The sequence below is a fragment of the Mugil cephalus genome, chromosome 12, assembly GCF_022458985.1.
Source record: "Mugil cephalus isolate CIBA_MC_2020 chromosome 12, CIBA_Mcephalus_1.1, whole genome shotgun sequence".
Classification (NCBI taxonomy): Eukaryota; Metazoa; Chordata; class Actinopteri; order Mugiliformes; family Mugilidae; genus Mugil; species Mugil cephalus.
Window position 1 is genome coordinate 24,700,001 of NC_061781.1, and position 20,000 is coordinate 24,720,000.

Sequence of the window (20,000 nt, forward strand, 5' to 3'; positions counted from 1 at the left end):
AATTCAAAACGTCCTCAGTCGAGTATTTTCTAATTAGAAAAGTTATAACTTCTTACTTTTGATAGAATTTGTTTGTTATATTAAACTACAAAAGTTTTAATTGTAAAATTTGATGAGGTTTTGAACCTTGTCCACGTTTGATTGGCTGCAGAATGAATCCAGTGAAAAGCTCGTGTTTTTACACCAACTAGTATCTAGTTATGAAAATAGAAAAGTTTAAATGAAGCAAAATAATCTGCCACAAACTTAATAATAACTTAATAAGAGGACGTAGGGTCTCAGGAAGATAAACGAAGGAAACTTTTGAGTTTTTTTTGTTGTCTTTTGTTGCTAATCGACTGGTGACTAAGGCCTCAGTCATGTGAGGGTCACATTCTTGTAAGAAAATGTTCTTAAATCAAAATAAGTCATGAAGCAGGAACAGTCAGGGACTCTCCTGTTTTAATGCTATTAACTTTACAATCCATTTCTTTTTTTTAATCACATACAGTTCCCATGTGAGCACAGAGAGGCACCACTTTCAAAGCGTTACTCTGTCAAACACACAGAGATATCAGGGCTCAGCTCAGACTACAGCTCATGTCGTTTTCTGACTGCACCGTATTTTTACTGAATGTTACCAAACCTTTTCTCCCTTAAATAAAAAACAAAAAAAACCCCAAAACACTCTGGTTCTCATCCTGTCTGAAAAGCAGCTCCCTCCAGCGACACTCTGAAGTCACGTGTCACCTTCCTTTAAAAACAAAATGGCTCAAGTTGAGACTCTGACAGTTTTCCCCAGACACTTCCCAAAGCGGCATCTGCTGATTGAAGAGCTTCTGTGGGAGGAGGATGCAGCTTCTCTGCTTTCACCGAGGCACCGGCCACAGAAACACACTGTCAGGGGTGTGTGTGTGTGTGTGTGTGTGTGTGTGTGTGTGTGTGTGTGTGGGTGGTATGACTTTTTTTTTCCAATGGCTTTGTCTATAACTTGGTGTGGGTGAGGTTCTCAGGTATTTCTCCCTCAATATTTATAAATAGCACTGGGTGGAGTTTAACATAGACACATATATTGGGTGGGGTGGGGTGGGGGTGGGGGGGGTCCCTACTTAATGTCTCCAACAGTCTGGGGGTCCATGGCCTGAGAAACATTGAAGACCCCTGATCCAGTGAAATTTTTGAGGCCAGGTCTTCGTGTCCTTGAGTTGAGTTTGAGCATTTTAGTGAGTGTGCATCATGCTGGGGGGGGGGGGTCTGGTCTGGTTCTAGGTGGGGGCTACATGTCTAAGAAACATCCACATGAATGAATCCCAGGAACAAACGTTTCTCAGTAGAACAGTGAATTGCCACAAGATGTTATGCACTTGGTCATAATGTTGTGGCTCATTGGTATATGTGCACAGTATTTAATGTACATACACTGTACATACATGTTAACCCTTTGACTTCCACACATTTTTAATCTATATTAATAGTGTGAGTATTTTGACATATCATTGTTATTAAAATGTTCACATGATTGTACAGATTGATACAATATAAATACTGAAACTGTGTGATGTATGTTTTCAAACTATGTTCATCTGTTCTAAAGCTCTATAGCTCAAAAAGTATAAGAGCCACAGCTTAGATATTTGTCTATATGATGTGTTCACATATGGGTAATTTGTGTATCTCACAAACTGAACGACTATCAGTGGTTAGAAAACAGGTACAAAATGAGAAACTAAGGATTGTATTATCTCCTACTACTAGATCAGCTGTGTGGTTATAATGCTAATCTGAGGGTCACTACTCTCTCTACTCTCTAAAGTAATGAGACATGACTCCAAACTGTGCACAGGTTTAACATACATGTCTTTTTTTCTCCATGGAGGTTTCTAGAGAAGTAGAACTGGAGCCTAATGGTTGTGGGGTTATTCTGAGTCAGTGACAAGTTCTTGTACATTAAACAGTCCCCTGGTGACAAATGGTTGTTCAGCCACTTGTTTATTGCAACTCTCAGCGTGTCATCATTGCATTTTTCTTTCTTGTGGAGAAGCAGTTTTGTAGCGGCGCACTGATCTCTGCCTGTTTTGTTCCTTGTGCTCAGGTTCCTGCTGGAAAACGTGGACTAAGCCTGTGACTGGAGATAATAATGATTCATAAAGAAAAGAATCGACACATCGTTTCTAAGTCGGACTTCCCATGAGAAGCTTCTAATCATCACGGCCTCTTCTTTGGTTCTGTCTTCAACCGCTTCCGCTTGACCCAGCTGCCTCTTCAACATGCGTCCGTCCCTCGCCACAGCCGTCCTACCGGCTAGGACCCGGTCCCACAACCCGCCCAACCTGGCGGTGGGGGGCCGTGAACACCTGTCGGCCCCGCGGAGGCGCAGCCCCCACCTCCGGCACACCCTCAGCCCGGAGAACCTGCGGACCCTGGCGGAGAGGGGCGGCGCCTCCGTGGACACGGCCTCGGTCATGAGCGGCCCCATCGGGCTCCCGCGGGCCAACAGCGACACGGACCTGGTGACGTCCCAGAGCCGGTCCTCGCTGACGGCGTCCACGCTGGAGTACACGCTGAACCGGGGCCAGAACCTCGTCATATCCTGGGACATCAAGGAGGAGGTGGACGCTACTGACTGGATCGGACTCTACCACATCGGTGAGAGGAGAGTTTTTACATGTGCAGCGTTGAGATGAATCACAGTCCCACATAATCAAATTGAGGGGTGGGGAAAAAACATCGATATCGCGATACTTTTTCTTCCGAAACAATATCGATTTTAAAAGAAAAAGTCATGTTTTGGGCCGAAACTAATGCTGCTAATCTCCATGTTCAACCGTCACTTTTTGCCACTCAGTGGCCGTAACCATGGAGACTTCAGCTTCCTGTGATGTCACGTTCATACCCTCTATATCATTATATTGACATAATCTATTGTATGTGACTCAGGTATCGTGATACGTATCGTATCGTGAAGTTCTTCTCGCTAATCAACGCACTGATCATTAAAAATGACACAGCATTTGAAGCGTTGTCCCCCGAAGCCACGACGGTGGTTGTGCTCACTGCAAAAGTGAACTCCATGCATCATCTTAATGTGAAATGTGCAAGCTATGCAGCAGTGGGAGGCTTTGCCTGTTGCTGTTTTATGAATTTTTTAATGCTCTGGTTATAAATAGGTCAGACTGTGTGAGATTTGAAGTTTTTTTTTGCTTTCAAGCAAAAAGTCAGGACTTTCAGTGAAGAGTTTCGCATTCATTGCACGCCACACTGTGAGATCGGCCCGGTGAAATCAGAATCACGGCATGTGGCTACTTGTAAATGAAAGCTGTTATCTCCTTCCACCAGGTGACACGGCGTTTGTCAGGAAATACTCGGAGGTTTGTTGCTTCTGTTGACATGCCAGCTAAGTTGTGATTTACAGTAATCCACAGCAGTCTGGGGATTATCTGCCTTGGCTTAGACTAACGCGTAAACAATAATCATTCTTGACCTTGAAAATCCGGCCTAAAATGTTATATTCCCACATTAGCATGAGGTACATTTTTTATCCATCTTGTAAACTATAATGTTACAGTAGTACCGAATATAGTGTGTCTCCATGACAACTGAGCAGACACCATCTGGTTATATGGTTTAAAAGGCTGGAAAAAAGGCTGGTTAGTAGAGTTAGCATTGTTCTGTGACTGGTTAGCTAGCTAGCTAGCTCCCACCTCTTTTGTACAGTCTATGCTTCCTGCTCTTGCTCCGAGTCCGTTCCTTCTTTTTCTTCTTTTTCTGTCAGACGCTCACGGTTTGTCACGCTGGTTGCACTGCAGACTGTAGTGTGCCTGTGTGCAGCCAACAGGCGCCTTATACGTCATTACGTAGCATGATGGCAGTGCTCATGGGAAATGTAGGACGTACCGCCGGGGGGCAAATGACGAGAACAGTCGAGTGGCTCCCACTTTATTAAGACCCACCAAAAAGTCTAGCTCTAAAAGAGCGTTTAAGTCTCAGGACCTCACTTTTGGGACCAAGTCTCAATCTACTGATTGCCATTGAACTCATATTACAATAAGGATGGTTGTTTTCTCTTTATGCTAGAACTAACCGGACAAAATTCAACCAAAAACTCAGTTGGAAGGATTTCCACTGCCTCGATGCCTCGTCTTTTTACTGAACTATTTTGGAAGCTCGCTGCCAGAGCTGACTTGACCCTACCTGTCCTCAAAGCTTTTCAGCTGATCCTCGTGTTTTATCGTTTGGGAGCTGAGAATAGCCGAGTGGAGTCTTGTGCAGGAGCTTCCAACTCCGAGTCAATACTGAAACACTAGCTGCTGAAGAGGCTGAGTCGACATGTAAACGGCTCTGCCTCGGGATACGATAACACACACACCATCACAAACCACGCGTGGCTCTGAGGCGAGCGCGGTGGTCTCCGGTAATGTTTGCTAATCTTGCTTAGAGACAGGAATTTGACAGGAGGGGGGGAAATGCATTGACCTGCGGGCTGAAGGAGGCTATCAAGCTCCGTGACAGTTTGCAGTCTGTGCACGATGGCAAAAGGTAATACAGGAGCGATGGTGTACTTTACTTTACTCTACTTTGCTACTTTATTAGGTGTATTTGGTCAGTAACAGTGCATATTAATCAGCAGTGATTAAACCTTATCTACTGGTGGTGGCAAAAACAACCATTCGTGGCTCTAGTTATAATAGGAGTCAATATAATGGGAGTCAATGGGGCAAAAACAGCCATGAGGGGGTTCTTTTTCCTTATAACTTCCACTGTATAGCAGGTAATGGAATGATTTTTGATGAATAACCTTAATTTTACATAATGATTTCAACATTTTCAGTAGGTCAATAATACACTGTGGGCAGCAAAAACTTCCTTTCGTAGCATTTATGGCTCTAGTTATAATGGGAATCAATGGGGCAAAAACAGTCAGAAGCAGCACAAGAGCAAGTATAAATGAAAATCTGATGCTGCACAAAAATTAAATATGCACAAAAGTCAATTATGCTACTAATCTTTGACATATCCAAGACTCTGATAACAGGTAAAAAATCTCTGATCATGTTTATATTGAAAATAGGCAATTTTGTGTTTATTTTTCCCCATATCTGTTACTTTTTTTAAAAAAGAATTGGATTGAATTCGATATTTTTTTAATATTTAGTAGTTATAGTAGTTATTAGTAATATTTAGTCAGTATTGAGGTTTATTAACAGATTTAAGCAAAAAAAAAGTTGAGCAAATATTTATCTGATGTATTTTTACAGTCAAAGTTACGAAGGAAGTTTTTTTTTCAATGCTACACAAGGGTTAAACATACATACGTATAAAAACTGTAAATATTCCAGCATTAGCAGAGATGCTAGTTTTCAGCTGTAGTCCCCGGGACAGATGTTAATGCCAAGTTAAAGAATGAAACTATAAAAATACAGTTTAAAACTAACAAGGAATACAAAGTACAGGCAGACACTCAATGAAAATACTACACACACTATAGAGAACAGGTTACAGACATTAGATACAAAGACACATTTATTTCATTATTAATATTTATTTACCTATACACAGAATTTTCATTTAAAAACAAGTTCAATGTCTTTCTGGAATAAGACAAATTAGTATCTACTACAACCTTTTACAGTCTTAGGTTCGTTAAACAATTGAACATTTTTATTGGTGCATTGGATATTTTAACTATTATAACAATTATTCAGCTAAATTGAATATTAAAAGGAACATTAAGGTCAGTTTAGTGATCTTAGTGAAGGTTTTTTAAACTGTAATATCCAGTGGTTTTGTGGCGTAGGGACCATCGGTACCTTTTGTCTCTGGTTCATTCTGACACAGTTTGCTGCAGACTTCATAAATTAGCCTTCGCTTGGGTCTGTGAACATATTAACCAGGTAATTACTGGTACAGTGACTTTCAGGGAGCTGCTCGGCATGATGTATTGTGTTAGTGATGGATAATGAATTCCTGATAACAGTGGGTGCCTTTGACTTCCCTAAGGTCAGACAGACCCTCAGACAGCAGCAGAGGGAATCGTTGGTACCTGTTTACCAAATGTTCCCAACTAAGTTTCTTTCCTGATGACCTTCCGGACTTAACTCATCTGGATCAGGAGACAGTTTAAACTGCTGGTGTCAGACGGGGCGTCAGGTCACTTCATATCGATCATAAAGTCGCCAGGACTTCATTACCTGCTCCAGGGTCTTATACCCCAGAGGAGCTGCCGCTTCCCTCGACTAAGCAGACATTCAATGATAAGCAATAGCCCCCCCCCCCCCCCCCCCCCCCCACCTCCTCGATGCTCATGCACACAAATATAAAGCACACACATCCTCCCTGGACTCTCTCCACCAGTCAGCTGAGCTCGGTGCTTCATTAATCTGTGTGCAAAAGTGCTACGTACAGCGGAATTCCCCCTCCCTGTTTTTAACTCGCAGGAAGTTTGTCCTTCTGGTTAGAGGTTGTAGGGAGGCTATTCTGGGAGTGGATTTCACTGATTAAAGGCAAACTTGTGTTTGGGAAGACAGAGTCCGCAGACTAAACACACCGAAAGGCGGAACAGATGCAGCTCGGTTGCAGTTTTGTCCCGGCGACAGCACAATCCATCTGCTCTGTGCGTGTTTCAGCTGATACGTCTAAAAACCCCCGGAAACTAACTTTAACATCCGCAAACCTGTGCAGCTAATAGTTTTTCCTCCTTTGCAGATGAAACCAGTCCGTCTAATGTGTGGGACTGTAAGAACAGAGGGGTGAATGGCACCCAGAAGGGGCAGATTGTTTGGAGGCTGGAGCCCGGGCCCTACTTTATGGAGCGTGAGTTTTCCACGTGCACCGTGATCTGCCTGTTACTCCGCGTCCCACAGTGCAGCAGCAACAACAATCAGAATTATTTTTAGAGCCTCCCCACATCCTAAAACTCATTTCTATTTCCTCTGCAGCCGAGACCAAGATCTGCTTTAAGTACTACCACGGAGTGAGCGGAGCCCTCAGAGCCACCACCCCCTGCATCACTGTGAAGAACCCGGCAGTCCTGGTGTGTTGTTTTTATTAGGCTGTAATCAGTTTTATTTATTTTTTTTTTTTGATGGTTTAAACAGGTTAAGGCTTAAGGGTAAAGGTTATAACTAGGTAAGGGCTTAGGGTTAGGGGGCAAAGAAATGCACTATGTCATAGGAAAGAATGAATTTTAGTATTTGTGGTCTTTGGACGTTATGTCGTCCTTGAGTAACAATTTTAAGGGGTGTTTGACAAGGTCCAAGATGGAAGATAAATAGTGACCCACTATTTCATGTGCTCATATTAAAACTGGCCAGTCTATTTATAAATATACATTTTTTATCATACAATTGCATCCTTATGACTTTACTAAATATGTTCATGTTAATATTAAATTGACATATTGTGTGGTAATTAAAAAACTCCTAATGTCTATAAAAATTTTGCTGATTATTATTATCATCATTTTGCATTCAATATTTAGCGATTCCTTATCACTTTACTAAAATATTTTCATGTGTAATTATTCAAATTGAAATTTGTGGGGGAAATTAAAAAAACTGTATAAAAAAAGTCTAATCAACCAAAGAACAACCAAAGACCCCCTATTGAAGAGCTATGATTTAGAGTCTTGTATTTCCACAGTCACTCCAAACATTAGGCAACGTCCTCAACCTCCAGAGTCGTCTCTGTTCTTATTTAGACGTTTGTCTCCTCTCTCTCAGGTGGAGGGTCTGGCAGAGCAGGTTGGCGTCGAACATCCCCGAAAACTGATCAGCTTCACCTTGACGGGTGAGTTCAGGTGCAAATCCGGAAAAGGTCAGAGTCAGTGATTTTAATAAAGCCCCCGAAAACACGGATCAGATGTGTGTGTTTCAGCTGAGTGATCCCACCTTCGTCATTACCTTCCTGTCCGGAGGGGAAAGAGTAAAGCTGTTTTCAGGGAAAACGAGTGGCCTCGATGTTGAAACGGAGAAACCACCAAGAATCAGTTTACCGTATCGGGATCATTTTAATGAGCTAACAAGAACGGAAACGCCAGCTTGCACGCCCAAATTATTCCCTTCTGTTAGTGCTAATGTGTGTCTGCAGATCTGCAAATTGAAAATGAAGAACTTCTCTGCTGGTCTGGTTTGCTTTGTTGCAGATCTGCGTGCCACTGGTTTAAAGAAGGGCATGTTTTTTAACCCGGACCCGTACCTGAAGATGTCCATCCACCCCGGGAAGAGGAGCGTCTTCCCCATCTTCAGCCATCACGGACAGGAACGCCGGTCCGCCATCATCGCTAACACCACCAACCCCGTCTGGCACGGAGAGGTGACGTAGTCTGGAGTCTTTTTAATTATCAGTCAGCTCACCTTTACTTCAGACACTTTTTCAAGTGCACGAGATATTAAAATGCTCTGAACGCTCTTCCTCTCTGCAGAAATACACATTTGTAGCACTTATGACAGACATCCTCTACATCGAAGTGAAGGACAAGTTCGCAAAGAGTCGACCAATCATCAAACGCTTCCTTGGTCAGCTGACTATCCCCGTGCAGAGGCTTATTGAAAAAATACCTGGGTAGGTGGTTAATGCACAGATGTACAGTATATCCTGTTAAAGGTAAAGTCTATGTATTTTGATTTGTGGTGTGTAATGTCGTCTTTGTGTAGTGTCCAGCCGGTGACGTTCTCCCTGTGTCGGCGCCTTCCCACCGAACATGTAAGCGGACAGTTGCAGTTTAAAGTTGAGCTCACCTCCACTGGTCCAGATGGTAAATCTGCCTCTCAGCTCTGCTTGAATTGTCATTACTACAACGTGTGTTTTCCACGAATTTGTCTTCATTAACGGGAACCTTCTTTCTCCTGCTGCAGGAGCCTCTCCTGATTCTATCATCGGCATTTCATCCTTGAACGGAGCTCCAGGGACTCCGTCCGATGACGAGGACCTGCCCCACCACCTCCCGGGCATGGTGTCCGCAGGCCCCTCTCCCACGGGCTCCCAGGGATCCCAGGGCATGTGGGAGGGCGGCGCCACGGCCTTCCCTGAAAAGGACCCGTCTCTCGTCGGAGCGGAGGGCAGATTCGTCGAAGCCGAGACACTTTCAGGCCATGAAATGCTCCAGAGGTCTCTCAGCGAGGGCCTGGATGCTATTGAGGCCCCTAAGGGCCCCGGGGAAAGACCCTTGGGCGCTGCTTCGCCAAAATTGCGCTCCAGCTTCCCCACGCACACGAGGCTCAGCGCCATGCTGCACATCGACTCGGACGAGGACGAGGAAAGGTCCGGAGCCAACGACTTCCCTCCCATGCCGCTGTCGCCGCTGCTGATGAACGGAGAACCTCCGGACGACGGCGGCCCCGATGAAGACGACCCGTTTCCTGAACTGCACCAGGAGCCCGAGCAGCTGGAGGCCTCGGTGCTGGAGGAGGAGCCCGAGGGCGCGGGGGCCACGGAGGACGAGGACATACCTCCTGAGGCTGGACCACAGCTGGACGCGGGGCTGGACCTGGATGATGTGTTGGATCAGGACGTTTTCCTCGAAGTGGAAGAGGCTCCGTTCACAGACGCCCATAACGTTTTACCAGAAGATGGAGACACACCTGAGCAGGGGAGGGGGGCCGGAGACGACCCCTTATCTGAGATCGACTCCTGCTCCATGGCAACAGCCCCTCAGACGGTCGTCTCCTCGTCAGAGAGTTGTCCAATCACGCTGACCACCGCTGTGGTGAGTTCATGACTGATTGATGACGTAGGCTGGTTAATGAGGAGGATGATGGTATTTTGGAGCAGCAGGCGATTTTGTCATCACCTACAGTGTTGATTCTCAACCCTAGTGGCCTGTGGGGGAATCGCAGGGGTACATGAAAATATTTATGAAGACATTTATAGAAATAGGATTATTTTACTCTTTTATCTACTTAAACTACAAGACTTTTTTTCTCTAATTACATCAGTTTCACAAGTAATTTACTGTATTTTATTAAGAGATCTCACTCCCACTTGCATTGTTCAAAGTTTCTGCACAATCTGCATCCTTTTTATATCATGAGGCCCCTACTGCTCCATTGGGCGTAAACCATTCATTTCTTAATGATGCTCTTATTGTGAAACATCTGCAGAAAGGTGTCGGGGAAACTCTCTTTTTTAACTTGCATGTTAAGGTTAGCACTTGAAATTAAGCTTAATTCAAACAAAAAGAAGATGATGAGTACGGTTACACAAAGAACCCCCACCCCCTCAGTCATGGGGGGTCCTCAGGGTAGATCAAAACCTGATCCAGGACCCCAAAAAGGTTGAGAATCACTGATCTACATCACTGTGTGTGTGTGTGTGCGTAGAATTAATATTATTTTCTTTTATTCATTTTTTCTTGTAGGAAGTGCAGGAGGGAGCAGAAACGGCCATAGATCCGGGGGGAGAAGCAGAGTCCAGCACCCCACCACCAACCACTCAGGCCGTGGACGACGAGGGAGGTGGGCAGGCCGCCGCCCCCGAGGCCGAGGGAGGAGCCCGCGAGCAAGAGGCGGCCGAGGAGATCGGCGTGAGGAGGCCGAGCCTGCAGGCTGCAGGGGGCGTGGCTGAGGAGCAGGAAGGGGAGGAGTCAAAGCCACAGGATGAGGGGGCTACCACGGAAACGGATGGAGAGGAAGGTATTAAGAATTTATCAAATGTGTATTAGTGCCTGTTGGACTGATGGGTGACTTCTGTCTGACGATGGTGTCATGTGGAGGATCTTCAAAGACTCCAGCTCTGTCACTACCACAGAGTCTGTATCAGTCTGTCCAGCCATCTTCTTAGTGCTGCCTCCCCACCACTCCATAGTCTGGTCAGATATTAAACAACCTGGGGAAATAGAGGCGGCTTTATAGAGAGAACTTTCTTCTATCCTGAGTCTATGTTAGTAGTTTGTGATCCAGATGTGGACCCAGGTACTTAAAGGTCTGAACCACCTCTACACACTTACACACTCCCCCGTTGATGGATTTTATTTTACCGTACAGAAGCATGAGATGGAATGAAAGGATGCACTCAGGTCCTGGATTATTTCCCATTAATAGTATAAAGGCACTAAATAAAAACAGTGCAGATCAAGAATACAATGAAGTGATAAATGAAAAGCAATAAAAGCGATTGTGCAAGTTTGTGCAGCTCCACCTGAATTTAATTGTCCCTCGTGCATGTGCTGGGTGAGTGGGGTCCTTTCGGCTGCAGGTTTCCCTCCTCCTGCATCTGGAGGTGTGGATGTGCGTTGTTGTGGAGAAGCTGTATTTGGTGTTTTGATTTTATTCCATGTTTTCTGTGCTCAGGTTCCCACGTTAATGGCCACCCGGTGCGGTCGCTTCCGTCCGTGCGTCATGACATCCATCGGTACCAGCGCGTGGACGAGCCTCTGCCTCCCAGTGAGTGTGTGTGTCTGCATGCTGTTGTTTTGTTTGTGTGTTAGGCTACGTGTGCATGTGTGTGACGTTTCTGTTTTACCGAGCGAACTCACCTCGGCCTCCCTCTCAGACTGGGAGGCTCGCATCGACAGCCACGGGAGGATCTTCTTCGTGGACCACGTGAACAGGACCACCACGTGGCAGCGTCCGACCGGACCTCCTGCCCCACAGGGCCTGACCCGCTCCAACTCCATTCAGCAGATGGAGCAGCTCAACCGCAGGTAGGAGGGAAGTTAGCAGAGAGCTTCACTCAGTGCACGCTCATGTACAAACACTCACCAAGGCAAAAGAGGCAAAAACTATACTTGGTACTTAGAAACCTGTGCTCTCAGGGGCCGATCTGTCCTCATCATGTTCTCTTTTAATGGGACACTGCCTGTGGGCTTCTCTTTGTTTCACTTCCTTCTTTTCATCTCCTGGTTTCTGAGCTAATGTACTTTACAATAAACAAAAGCATCCAAAGACTTAAAAAAAAAAAAAAAGAAACTGCTTCTACGTCATTCTCTCTTCACTGAATGACTAAATGTGGATCTTTTGTTAGATATTTTTGCTAGAAAATAGTTCATGACTACGTTATTCTGTGAACTAGTGAAAAACTATCCTCTGAGGGCTGAAGGTTTGCGTGTATAAAAACGTGTGCACAGTAAAAACTACAGTACAAACTTATTTACTAACAGCGTGTGTCTTTCAAAGGTGCAAAATATCTCGTCACACCCAGTTAACACGTTTGAATGAATATGCAATATAAGGCATTGACACACAATGCAAATACATTAATTTAGCACATGCAAAGTGATTCATTGAACCTGAAAGAAAGTTTCTCATAGAAACTGCGTCTATATTTCACATGTCTCAGAAGAACAGGTTGTCCTATGTGTAATTCCACACACATGGCTGCTGTTATTATAGAGGACAGATTCATGCATCTTCATTTTCCAGCTAAACGTGAAACATGAAACACGTTCTTTTTTCTATTCTGTAAATATCCAAACGGATCAGAAATGATCCCATAAATAATGATCATGTTTCATATGAGTTTACCCTGGTCTACAAGGACTATTCTGTTTGTGTGGTTCTCTTTTATTTGTCAGTCACTTCACCGTGTCTTATAATTATATCCAGACTTGTAATGTGTTTATTTGCCTCTTCACCTGACGCCTTCCATGTCAGGAATGGCACAAAATGTCATTTTGAGCATCAGTAGCACACGGAAAACTCTCATTTACACAGATCTGTTTGCACCCGCTGTCATTTACACAATCAGTCTTAGTAAATCACCTGCAAAATTCTAGATTACACATGCAAGTTAGTAAAACAACCTGGGATCTCAGTAGACGTGTCCTCTAATATGGTCTTGATCACAGATACCAGAGCATCAGAAGGACCATAACCAACAGCGATCGGGCAGAGGAAAGCTCCGCTGACCTGCTTCCTGAACCAGAAAGTGATCTGATGCCCCACTCCATTTCTGGTGAGTCTCAGTAGACACAACACACAGATACAGAAATAGCAAGAAAGTAAAAATAATTTGAAGAGTATTCAGGAGAGGAGATATTTACAAAGATTTGAGAACGATGATATTCTCTTAAGACTTTTCCTTTAATGTCACTGCTCAGCATATGAAACATTTTCAGAGATAATAATAGTGAAAGAAGCTGCTGTGTTGTCTCTCTGTGTTCGTTCTGTTGCAGACTACAGACGAGAGAGCGCAGTCGCTCATTCCAGCGGCCGCTCGCGTCTCTCGCTGCTGCTCCAGTCGCCCAGCGCCAAGTTCCTGTGCAGCCCCGACTTCTTCACCGTGCTGCATTCTAACCCTGTCAGTGCAAAGTGCAACACGATCACAGACAAAACACAACACAGTCACCAGAAAAACACTTACAGATGCATCAGGCCATGCAGACAGATTTGGTTAAAGCAGGTTTTAGAAGTTCATAGTGTAAGTTACAGTATAAGGTGTAAAATATGTCCTTCTTTTTATGGTTGAATTGTCTTTTTTAGACAAACACAGACACAGATATGACATTAATATGTAATTGTATTAATAATTAGCCTCTGTAGTCATAGACAGAGAGAGAAAACTTTAAAATCAGGGACTTTCCCTATATAGTCGTCTCTCTTGAGCTGCAGCCCATGTTTTGAATGTGTTTCCTTCCTTGTGGTGACGTCACAGACAGGATAAACAAAACAGGGACTCAATAACTCCCCATAATTCCTCTAGAGGAGAAACACAATTTAATATCTGTTGTCTAAACAGTACATCTAAGCTTTCATTCAAATAACTTAAAGTCCATTTGGATTAGGAATTGACCCGAACGCTCTCTCATCTGTCTCCTGTCTCCTCCTGAGGACTTGTCTCCTCTCTGCCCCCTTTGTCCAGAGTGCCTACCGCATGTTTACGAGCAACACCTGCCTGAAGCACATGATCAGTAAGGTGCGACGAGACGCTCATTACTTCGAGCGCTACCAGCACAACCGCGACCTCGTCACCTTCCTCAACATGTTCTCCAACAAGCAGCTGGAGCTTCCTCGGGGCTGGGAGATGAAGCACGACCACACTGGGAAGGTCCGTTTCTGTCTAATCACTGTAAATAGTTCACATGGAGTGTTTTTTTGTTTTTTAGTGCTGCTTCTTAACCCTTATGATGAATGCATGATCTACCGATACCTGCATTATTACATGAGCGGAGTCAAAAATGACCCCAATTAGAAAGAATGTGTTTTATACTGTGAGCTTTTTTTTAATTATATTTTGGTCGACAAAAGAATTATTTCATGTTTGACGTGTTCTTTTATCACTTTTTATTTCACATTTTATCACAATACAGCTTTAAGAAAGGTAAAAATAATCTAATAATGATCCCAACATGAGAATGATTTCATATTTTACCTAAAAATAATAATAATCTGCTTTATTTATTTACTTTTCTGAATATAAAGTAGTAATTTGATGATTAGAACACAACACTATCACAAAAAGTTAATGGATTTTGAAAATAAGTTCATATTTTATAACAGCACAAATATTATGACTTATAGACCCCTTCATGGCCGACGTCCCGTTAGCTGGAGGCGAACACTGTCAACCATGAAAATGTCGTCTTGCTGTATTTTAAAACAAATGACTGGAGTGAGAAGATCAACAACACACACACTTCATATCAAATAAGATTAATATGTAATGATCATCAGTTTCAGCCTGGATAACGTTATGTTTTAGACTAAATCGTGACTGAAATTACGTTAAATTAGTCATTATTTGGGGGATTCTTGTTACATGCTAATGCTAATGCTAACCGCTAGCTAACAGAATGTTAGCTGTGTGTTTCAGGGGTGTCCAAGCAGAAGTTGCATTTACTACGTTGCCCTTCACAGTGGTTCCACTTACTTCTTGTAATATCTTTGTTGGCGATACTTGATAAAGACAGACCAGACTTCGTCCCCTCTGTGTCCTTTGGTCAAATCGTCCATCCAGTGAGTGAGAGTGTAGTGGACGGTGAATATAGTCCCATCAGTCAGAGACAAGTTTTTAAAATAACAGGGAAGGAGTGTATTAGTATATCCTCTAAAATATATGTTTTCCTCGTCCGTTCTTTCCAAAACAGTCCATTGAAATATGCTAACTAGCATTTACAGGCTATAGTGTTTGAGATGTTTTGCCTCCAGTTAAGCTCCGCCCCTTTAAAAAATGTCATTGTTTACAAACCGTGAAAGGGTCTATATTAGGCGTTAGATGTGGTTAACCTTTCATATTTTTGACCCCATGTCTGGAAAAGTGTGGTACTGATACAAAATCTGAGGAATACATGCAAAAAACCAAAAACAAAAAAACAACCACTTATGCATCTAAGGGTTAATCATCTGTCGTATATATATGCATGTGGAGGTTCCTGAGAAGAGCTCACGTGTGTCCTCGTGCCTCTCCATCCTCAGCCTTTCTTCGTGGATCACAACTGTCGCTCCACGACCTTCATCGACCCGCGGCTGCCCCTCCAGAGCTCGCGCTCCACCGGGCTCCTGGCCCATCGCCAGCATCTGAGCCGCCAGCGCAGCCACAGCGCCGGGGAGGTGAGAGACCCGCCGCCCCTGCAGCGCCCGTCACCTCGACTCAACTTAAAGGCTCAGTCTTTATAGAAGGAGAGAAGTGCTTAGTGAGAGGATGACATCAGCTGCTGAAGATACAGAAAACAGGCTGCAGCAGTAGAATCAATTACGTTCTTTTACCCACAAACGCATTATTTCTACTTGGAAAAAAAAAAGAACTAATGTCAGATTTTTGGACTGAGACTGAAAATCCACATTATTATATCCTGTCTTTCATAATATGCTCTGAAAGACGACTGATTATTCTTATGTTGGGATGAACAGGGCCTATCCTGTTTGCATTTATCATTTAAATGTGCTAAAGCAGAACTGATAATATTAGCAGCGATGCCTTTTCTGAGAACTTACACAGCATCTGTTGCCTCATAAATCCACACAGTCTTCTGGGTAACGGGGTTTGGACACGTCTAGTATTAGACATACTAATTCAACTTGACGATATATTTCATTCTGGGCTCTAACTAAACTGAAACTATTAAAAAAAACATGAATACATCATGTCACAGTGCAAACACTACGCTTTAAAAATAAGGTCTGTAATGTTAAAAGCTAATTAATTGAATGTTCGTTGACACACTGTGCCTATTTCCAGCTATTTAAAAGCTCAAATTAAAACACGGTTTCCTCTCAGACAAAATATGTGAGAGGAAAATGGGAATTCATACAATTTGCCTCGGCACCTGACACAGTTTGTCACAGGAAACTGACCTTTCCAGCAGAGGACACTGCATCTGATAGTTAATGTGTGAGAAAATCTCATTAGAAACATGTGGAACTGGTCAAAATGTCACGAAGAGAAAGACATTTCCTGCGTTTCCATTCCCTCTAGAAATGCACAAAACCTGAATAACACAATAAAAAGGAGAGTTTAGCAGTTTTACCGTTGTTATTGAAGCAGAGAAACTTATCGGTTTTGTTTTGTCCTTTTATTATTTGGATAAATTGATAAAAGCTGTGTTATTATTTAATCATTTTAAGGATAAAACTTCTTAAATCTTTTTGCGTCTACTTTAACAAATGAATGGGTTGAACCCAAATTATTTTGTCAGTTTATTTCATATGAATAATGTGCTGACATCATATTTTTTGTTTAGTGGGCACAAATTTAAAGTTATAAATAAACTATAAAAACTATAAACTATAAAAAAAAACTTTATCAAACTATCTCTTCCAAACATACTGTGAAAAATAAATTAAATTAGACAAACAAATTAGTCATCTAGAAGCGCCGGATACTCACTGGAGCAGATCTGGTACCTACACCCACACTTCCTTCAGACTCATGCTGTAATTTAATTTACAATACACTGAGCTCTGCCTCCACCAGTTACGAGGAAATGTTGGATTATACACTGAACTTATTTTCACGGATGAGTCGTCACATCCTGTTTCCTAGCGTCAAACAACGAACTAAAACGAAACTTATCCAAAAAAATTGTCACTTTATCATCATTATATTTGCTACTTAAAATGACAGAAACCATCCACGAAAAGTTTTTATTTGATGTATATTTTAGTGTTTTATTTCAGCCCATGCACCAACATGGAGGGGGCGGAGCTTATGACCTATGCTGCAGCCTCCAGCCACCAGGGGGAGCTCTGCTAGCTGTGGCTCCATCCATATCCATATCTTCTGTTAATAAATATCATAGTTTATGGCACAGGATGCATTCAGTGACCGGCAGGTGAATCGGTGTCAGAACTAGGATGCGACCTGAACTGTAGTGCTTCCTTTTGTCACAGGTGGTGGACGACTCACGCCAAACCAACCCGCCCGTCATGCCCCGCCCCTCCAGCACCTTCAGCGGCTCCAGTCGAAGTCAGTACCATGACGTGGTTCCTGTAGGTGAGTCAGGCAGGGTCGAATATGCTCAGAGGGAGACGATGTTAACCCTTCATGAGCACATTTTACCTTGCCTCCCTGTTCCTCTCAGTGAGGCTTAGAAACGTGTGGTTTTCATTCAGCCAATCAGATCTCTCTGTATGATCTCCACAAGGAAATTAGTTTGTCTAAGAGTCACAAGATGCTCATTTAATTTTTCAAATCTCCTTTTTTATTTTTATTATTTTTTAAATTTATTTAATTTAAAATTCTATGTATATTTAAATTATTAAATTTAAAACTATTAATTTTATATTAATTAAAAACTATTATATTTAAATTTATTTAAATTTTGAAATAATAAATAAAGACAAGGACATATATAAGACATATAAAAGAAATATTTAAAAATAAAACAAAATAAAATAAGAAGTAAAAATTACAAAAAAAAATGTACAGTCCAGTTTACATATATGTGTGTGTGTATTCACAAAATATGCAGTAAATAGAGCATTTAAGTGTCTCAGTGTAAGATTGTCTCATCCCTTTTCCTCCAGCCTACAATGACAAGATCGTGGCGTTTCTACGGCAACCCAACATCTTTGAGATCCTGCAGGAAAGACAACCTGAGCTGGCCAGGAACCATTCGCTCAAGTATGTCGCTCTCCTCCCCTTCCTCTCATTGTCGTCTCTTTCATCGCTTCCCTTTTAACCCCCGACTCTTCCTCGTCGCTCACTTCCGACACCCACATCATCATCATCATCATCATCATCATCATCATCATCAGTCACCCTGAACACATGGTTAACCTTTAATCCTGTGTGTGTGTGTGTGTGTGTGTGTGTGTGTGTGTGTGTGTGTGTGTGTGTGTGTGTGTGCAGGGAGAAGGTGCAGTTTATTCGCAGTGAAGGAGTCACGGGTTTGGCTCGTCTCTCCAGTGACGCCGACCTCGTCATGTTGCTGAGGTGAGCTGCTCAAAATCATATTTTTTTATCAGCTGGCGTTGTTTTATATATATAAACAACCAGTAGTGACCAGTGTTGGGAATAACGCGTCACAAAAGTAATGCAATCACTGTAATGTGTTACTTTTTGCTGTAACGTGGTAACGTTACAAAAAATAATTGTTATATTTTATTCTGTACAAATGTCAGTGACACACAATACAATGGATTTTAAACCTGAAGTTATTTATATTAATCTGAGTAAATGTTAACTTCCTGTTAGTGCCAGAGAAACAGCTGATTGGTGAGAAAGTAACAGGTGATTTAAGGAAACATGTAGCGCGGTGCAGCTTTCTTTAGGTGTTTGGTTACAATATAAAGTAGTAGCTTCTAGTAATATTGATTTAAATATGAATGCACCTAAATTTACAGTATCTCTATCACAATAAGTATTGAACCATGAGCCATAGCTGCTCCATTATATTGTACTGTTGTTAGCGTTAGCTTAGCTTAGTCACTATGTCATTATGCCACATCATGGACATGAGCTACACTGAATATATTAAGATTTATTGAGAACACAAAACCCAATATTTCCAGTTATTTTGGTGAAAGTAACTTAAAAGTAATGTTATACCTTAGAATTCAAACGTAACTAATTACTTTGACATTGCAGTAATAAATAATAAGCATTAGGTTTTTGAAGTAACTTTCCCTGTCTTTGTCTCTGGTCTGCAGCCTTTTTGAGGAGGAGGTGATGTCGTACGTGCCTCCGTTGCTCCACCCAGGTTACTCCATCTCCTCCCCTCAGAGTTCCCCGGGTACGTCTCCGTCCGTCTGAGCTTTATTGGCCTGAGTCACAGCTTCTCACCGTTATTAAAGCCTCACTTTTTATTATAAAGTTATTTATTTATTATTTTTTTTATATATATATTACTTTTTTTTTTGCCATCTCACTAAATAAACAGTTTTCATATTATGATGACGAGTGAACTTACAAACACATAAGACCGATCAGCCACAACATTAAAACCACAGATGGAAGAAGTGAGTAACATTAAAAAACATTCAATGACAATTTAATGTTGTGCTGAGAAACTTTTAGACCTGGGTTCATTCGTGTGGATGTAACTTACACCAGAACAGACCAGACACCCCACACAAATTTATTTCTATAGCACCTTTCACAACAAATTAATAACATTCAAAGTGCTTCGCATTTTGATAAAAAATAAATATATATATAAAAAAAAATATTGAAACAAACAACCTACAAAAAAGGGACATGGAGACTAATGTTAATATCAAATAATAAAACAATAAATAAATAAGAAAAATCAATAAATAAAATAAAATATATAAAAAGATTGAATTTTTTTAAATTTTTAATTTTTAAAATACACTACTAATGAAATATTACAAAAAAATAATGAAACCGTGTGGGGAGAGGCTTAATTGAAGCCTCCACCTTATAATTTTATTATAATATATTAATATTAATATTAGTCATGTTGTCATTAAGCACAAAACATCAGACAATATGACATAATACTTAAAAATTAATGGTGATTAACAACAACAATAATCTGGAAAATAAAAATAAAATGAAGTAAAATCTTCTCAAGGCTAAATGCAAAATAATAATTAACAGTGATTTGAATGAATAGTTATGTGGAGAGCGTCGTGTCTTCGTGGGTGAGGACATGTTTGTGTTTTTCTCTCAAATTAATGAAACAG

At 42.0% G+C, this 20,000-nt stretch overlaps 1 protein-coding gene across 4 annotated transcripts in view; it reads left to right on the top strand.

Annotated features, from left to right (window-relative positions):
• The window catches only part of hecw2a (HECT, C2 and WW domain containing E3 ubiquitin protein ligase 2a), a 44,294-nt gene that overhangs the window by 8,990 nt on the left and 15,304 nt on the right, over positions 1-20,000 (top strand). Inside the window, exons 2-20 of one of the 4 annotated variants that reach the window (XM_047601571.1) lie at positions 2,072-2,625; positions 6,682-6,789; positions 6,915-7,009; positions 7,698-7,764; positions 8,120-8,289; positions 8,399-8,538; positions 8,631-8,731; positions 8,832-9,682; positions 10,334-10,607; positions 11,265-11,357; positions 11,467-11,617; positions 12,761-12,867; positions 13,088-13,212; positions 13,774-13,959; positions 15,327-15,461; positions 17,223-17,343; positions 17,877-17,973; positions 18,202-18,285; positions 19,002-19,084. In XM_047601571.1, the coding sequence (XP_047457527.1) occupies positions 2,247-2,625; positions 6,682-6,789; positions 6,915-7,009; positions 7,698-7,764; positions 8,120-8,289; positions 8,399-8,538; positions 8,631-8,731; positions 8,832-9,682; positions 10,334-10,607; positions 11,265-11,357; positions 11,467-11,617; positions 12,761-12,867; positions 13,088-13,212; positions 13,774-13,959; positions 15,327-15,461; positions 17,223-17,343; positions 17,877-17,973; positions 18,202-18,285; positions 19,002-19,084 (3,367 nt within the window). In that variant the 5' untranslated portion in view covers positions 2,072-2,246. The remainder of the gene's footprint in view (positions 1-2,071; positions 2,626-6,681; positions 6,790-6,914; positions 7,010-7,697; positions 7,765-8,119; positions 8,290-8,398; positions 8,539-8,630; positions 8,732-8,831; positions 9,683-10,333; positions 10,608-11,264; positions 11,358-11,466; positions 11,618-12,760; positions 12,868-13,087; positions 13,213-13,773; positions 13,960-15,326; positions 15,462-17,222; positions 17,344-17,876; positions 17,974-18,201; positions 18,286-19,001; positions 19,085-20,000) is intronic. The other 3 variants (XM_047601573.1, XM_047601574.1, XM_047601572.1) reach the window with 3 other exon arrangements.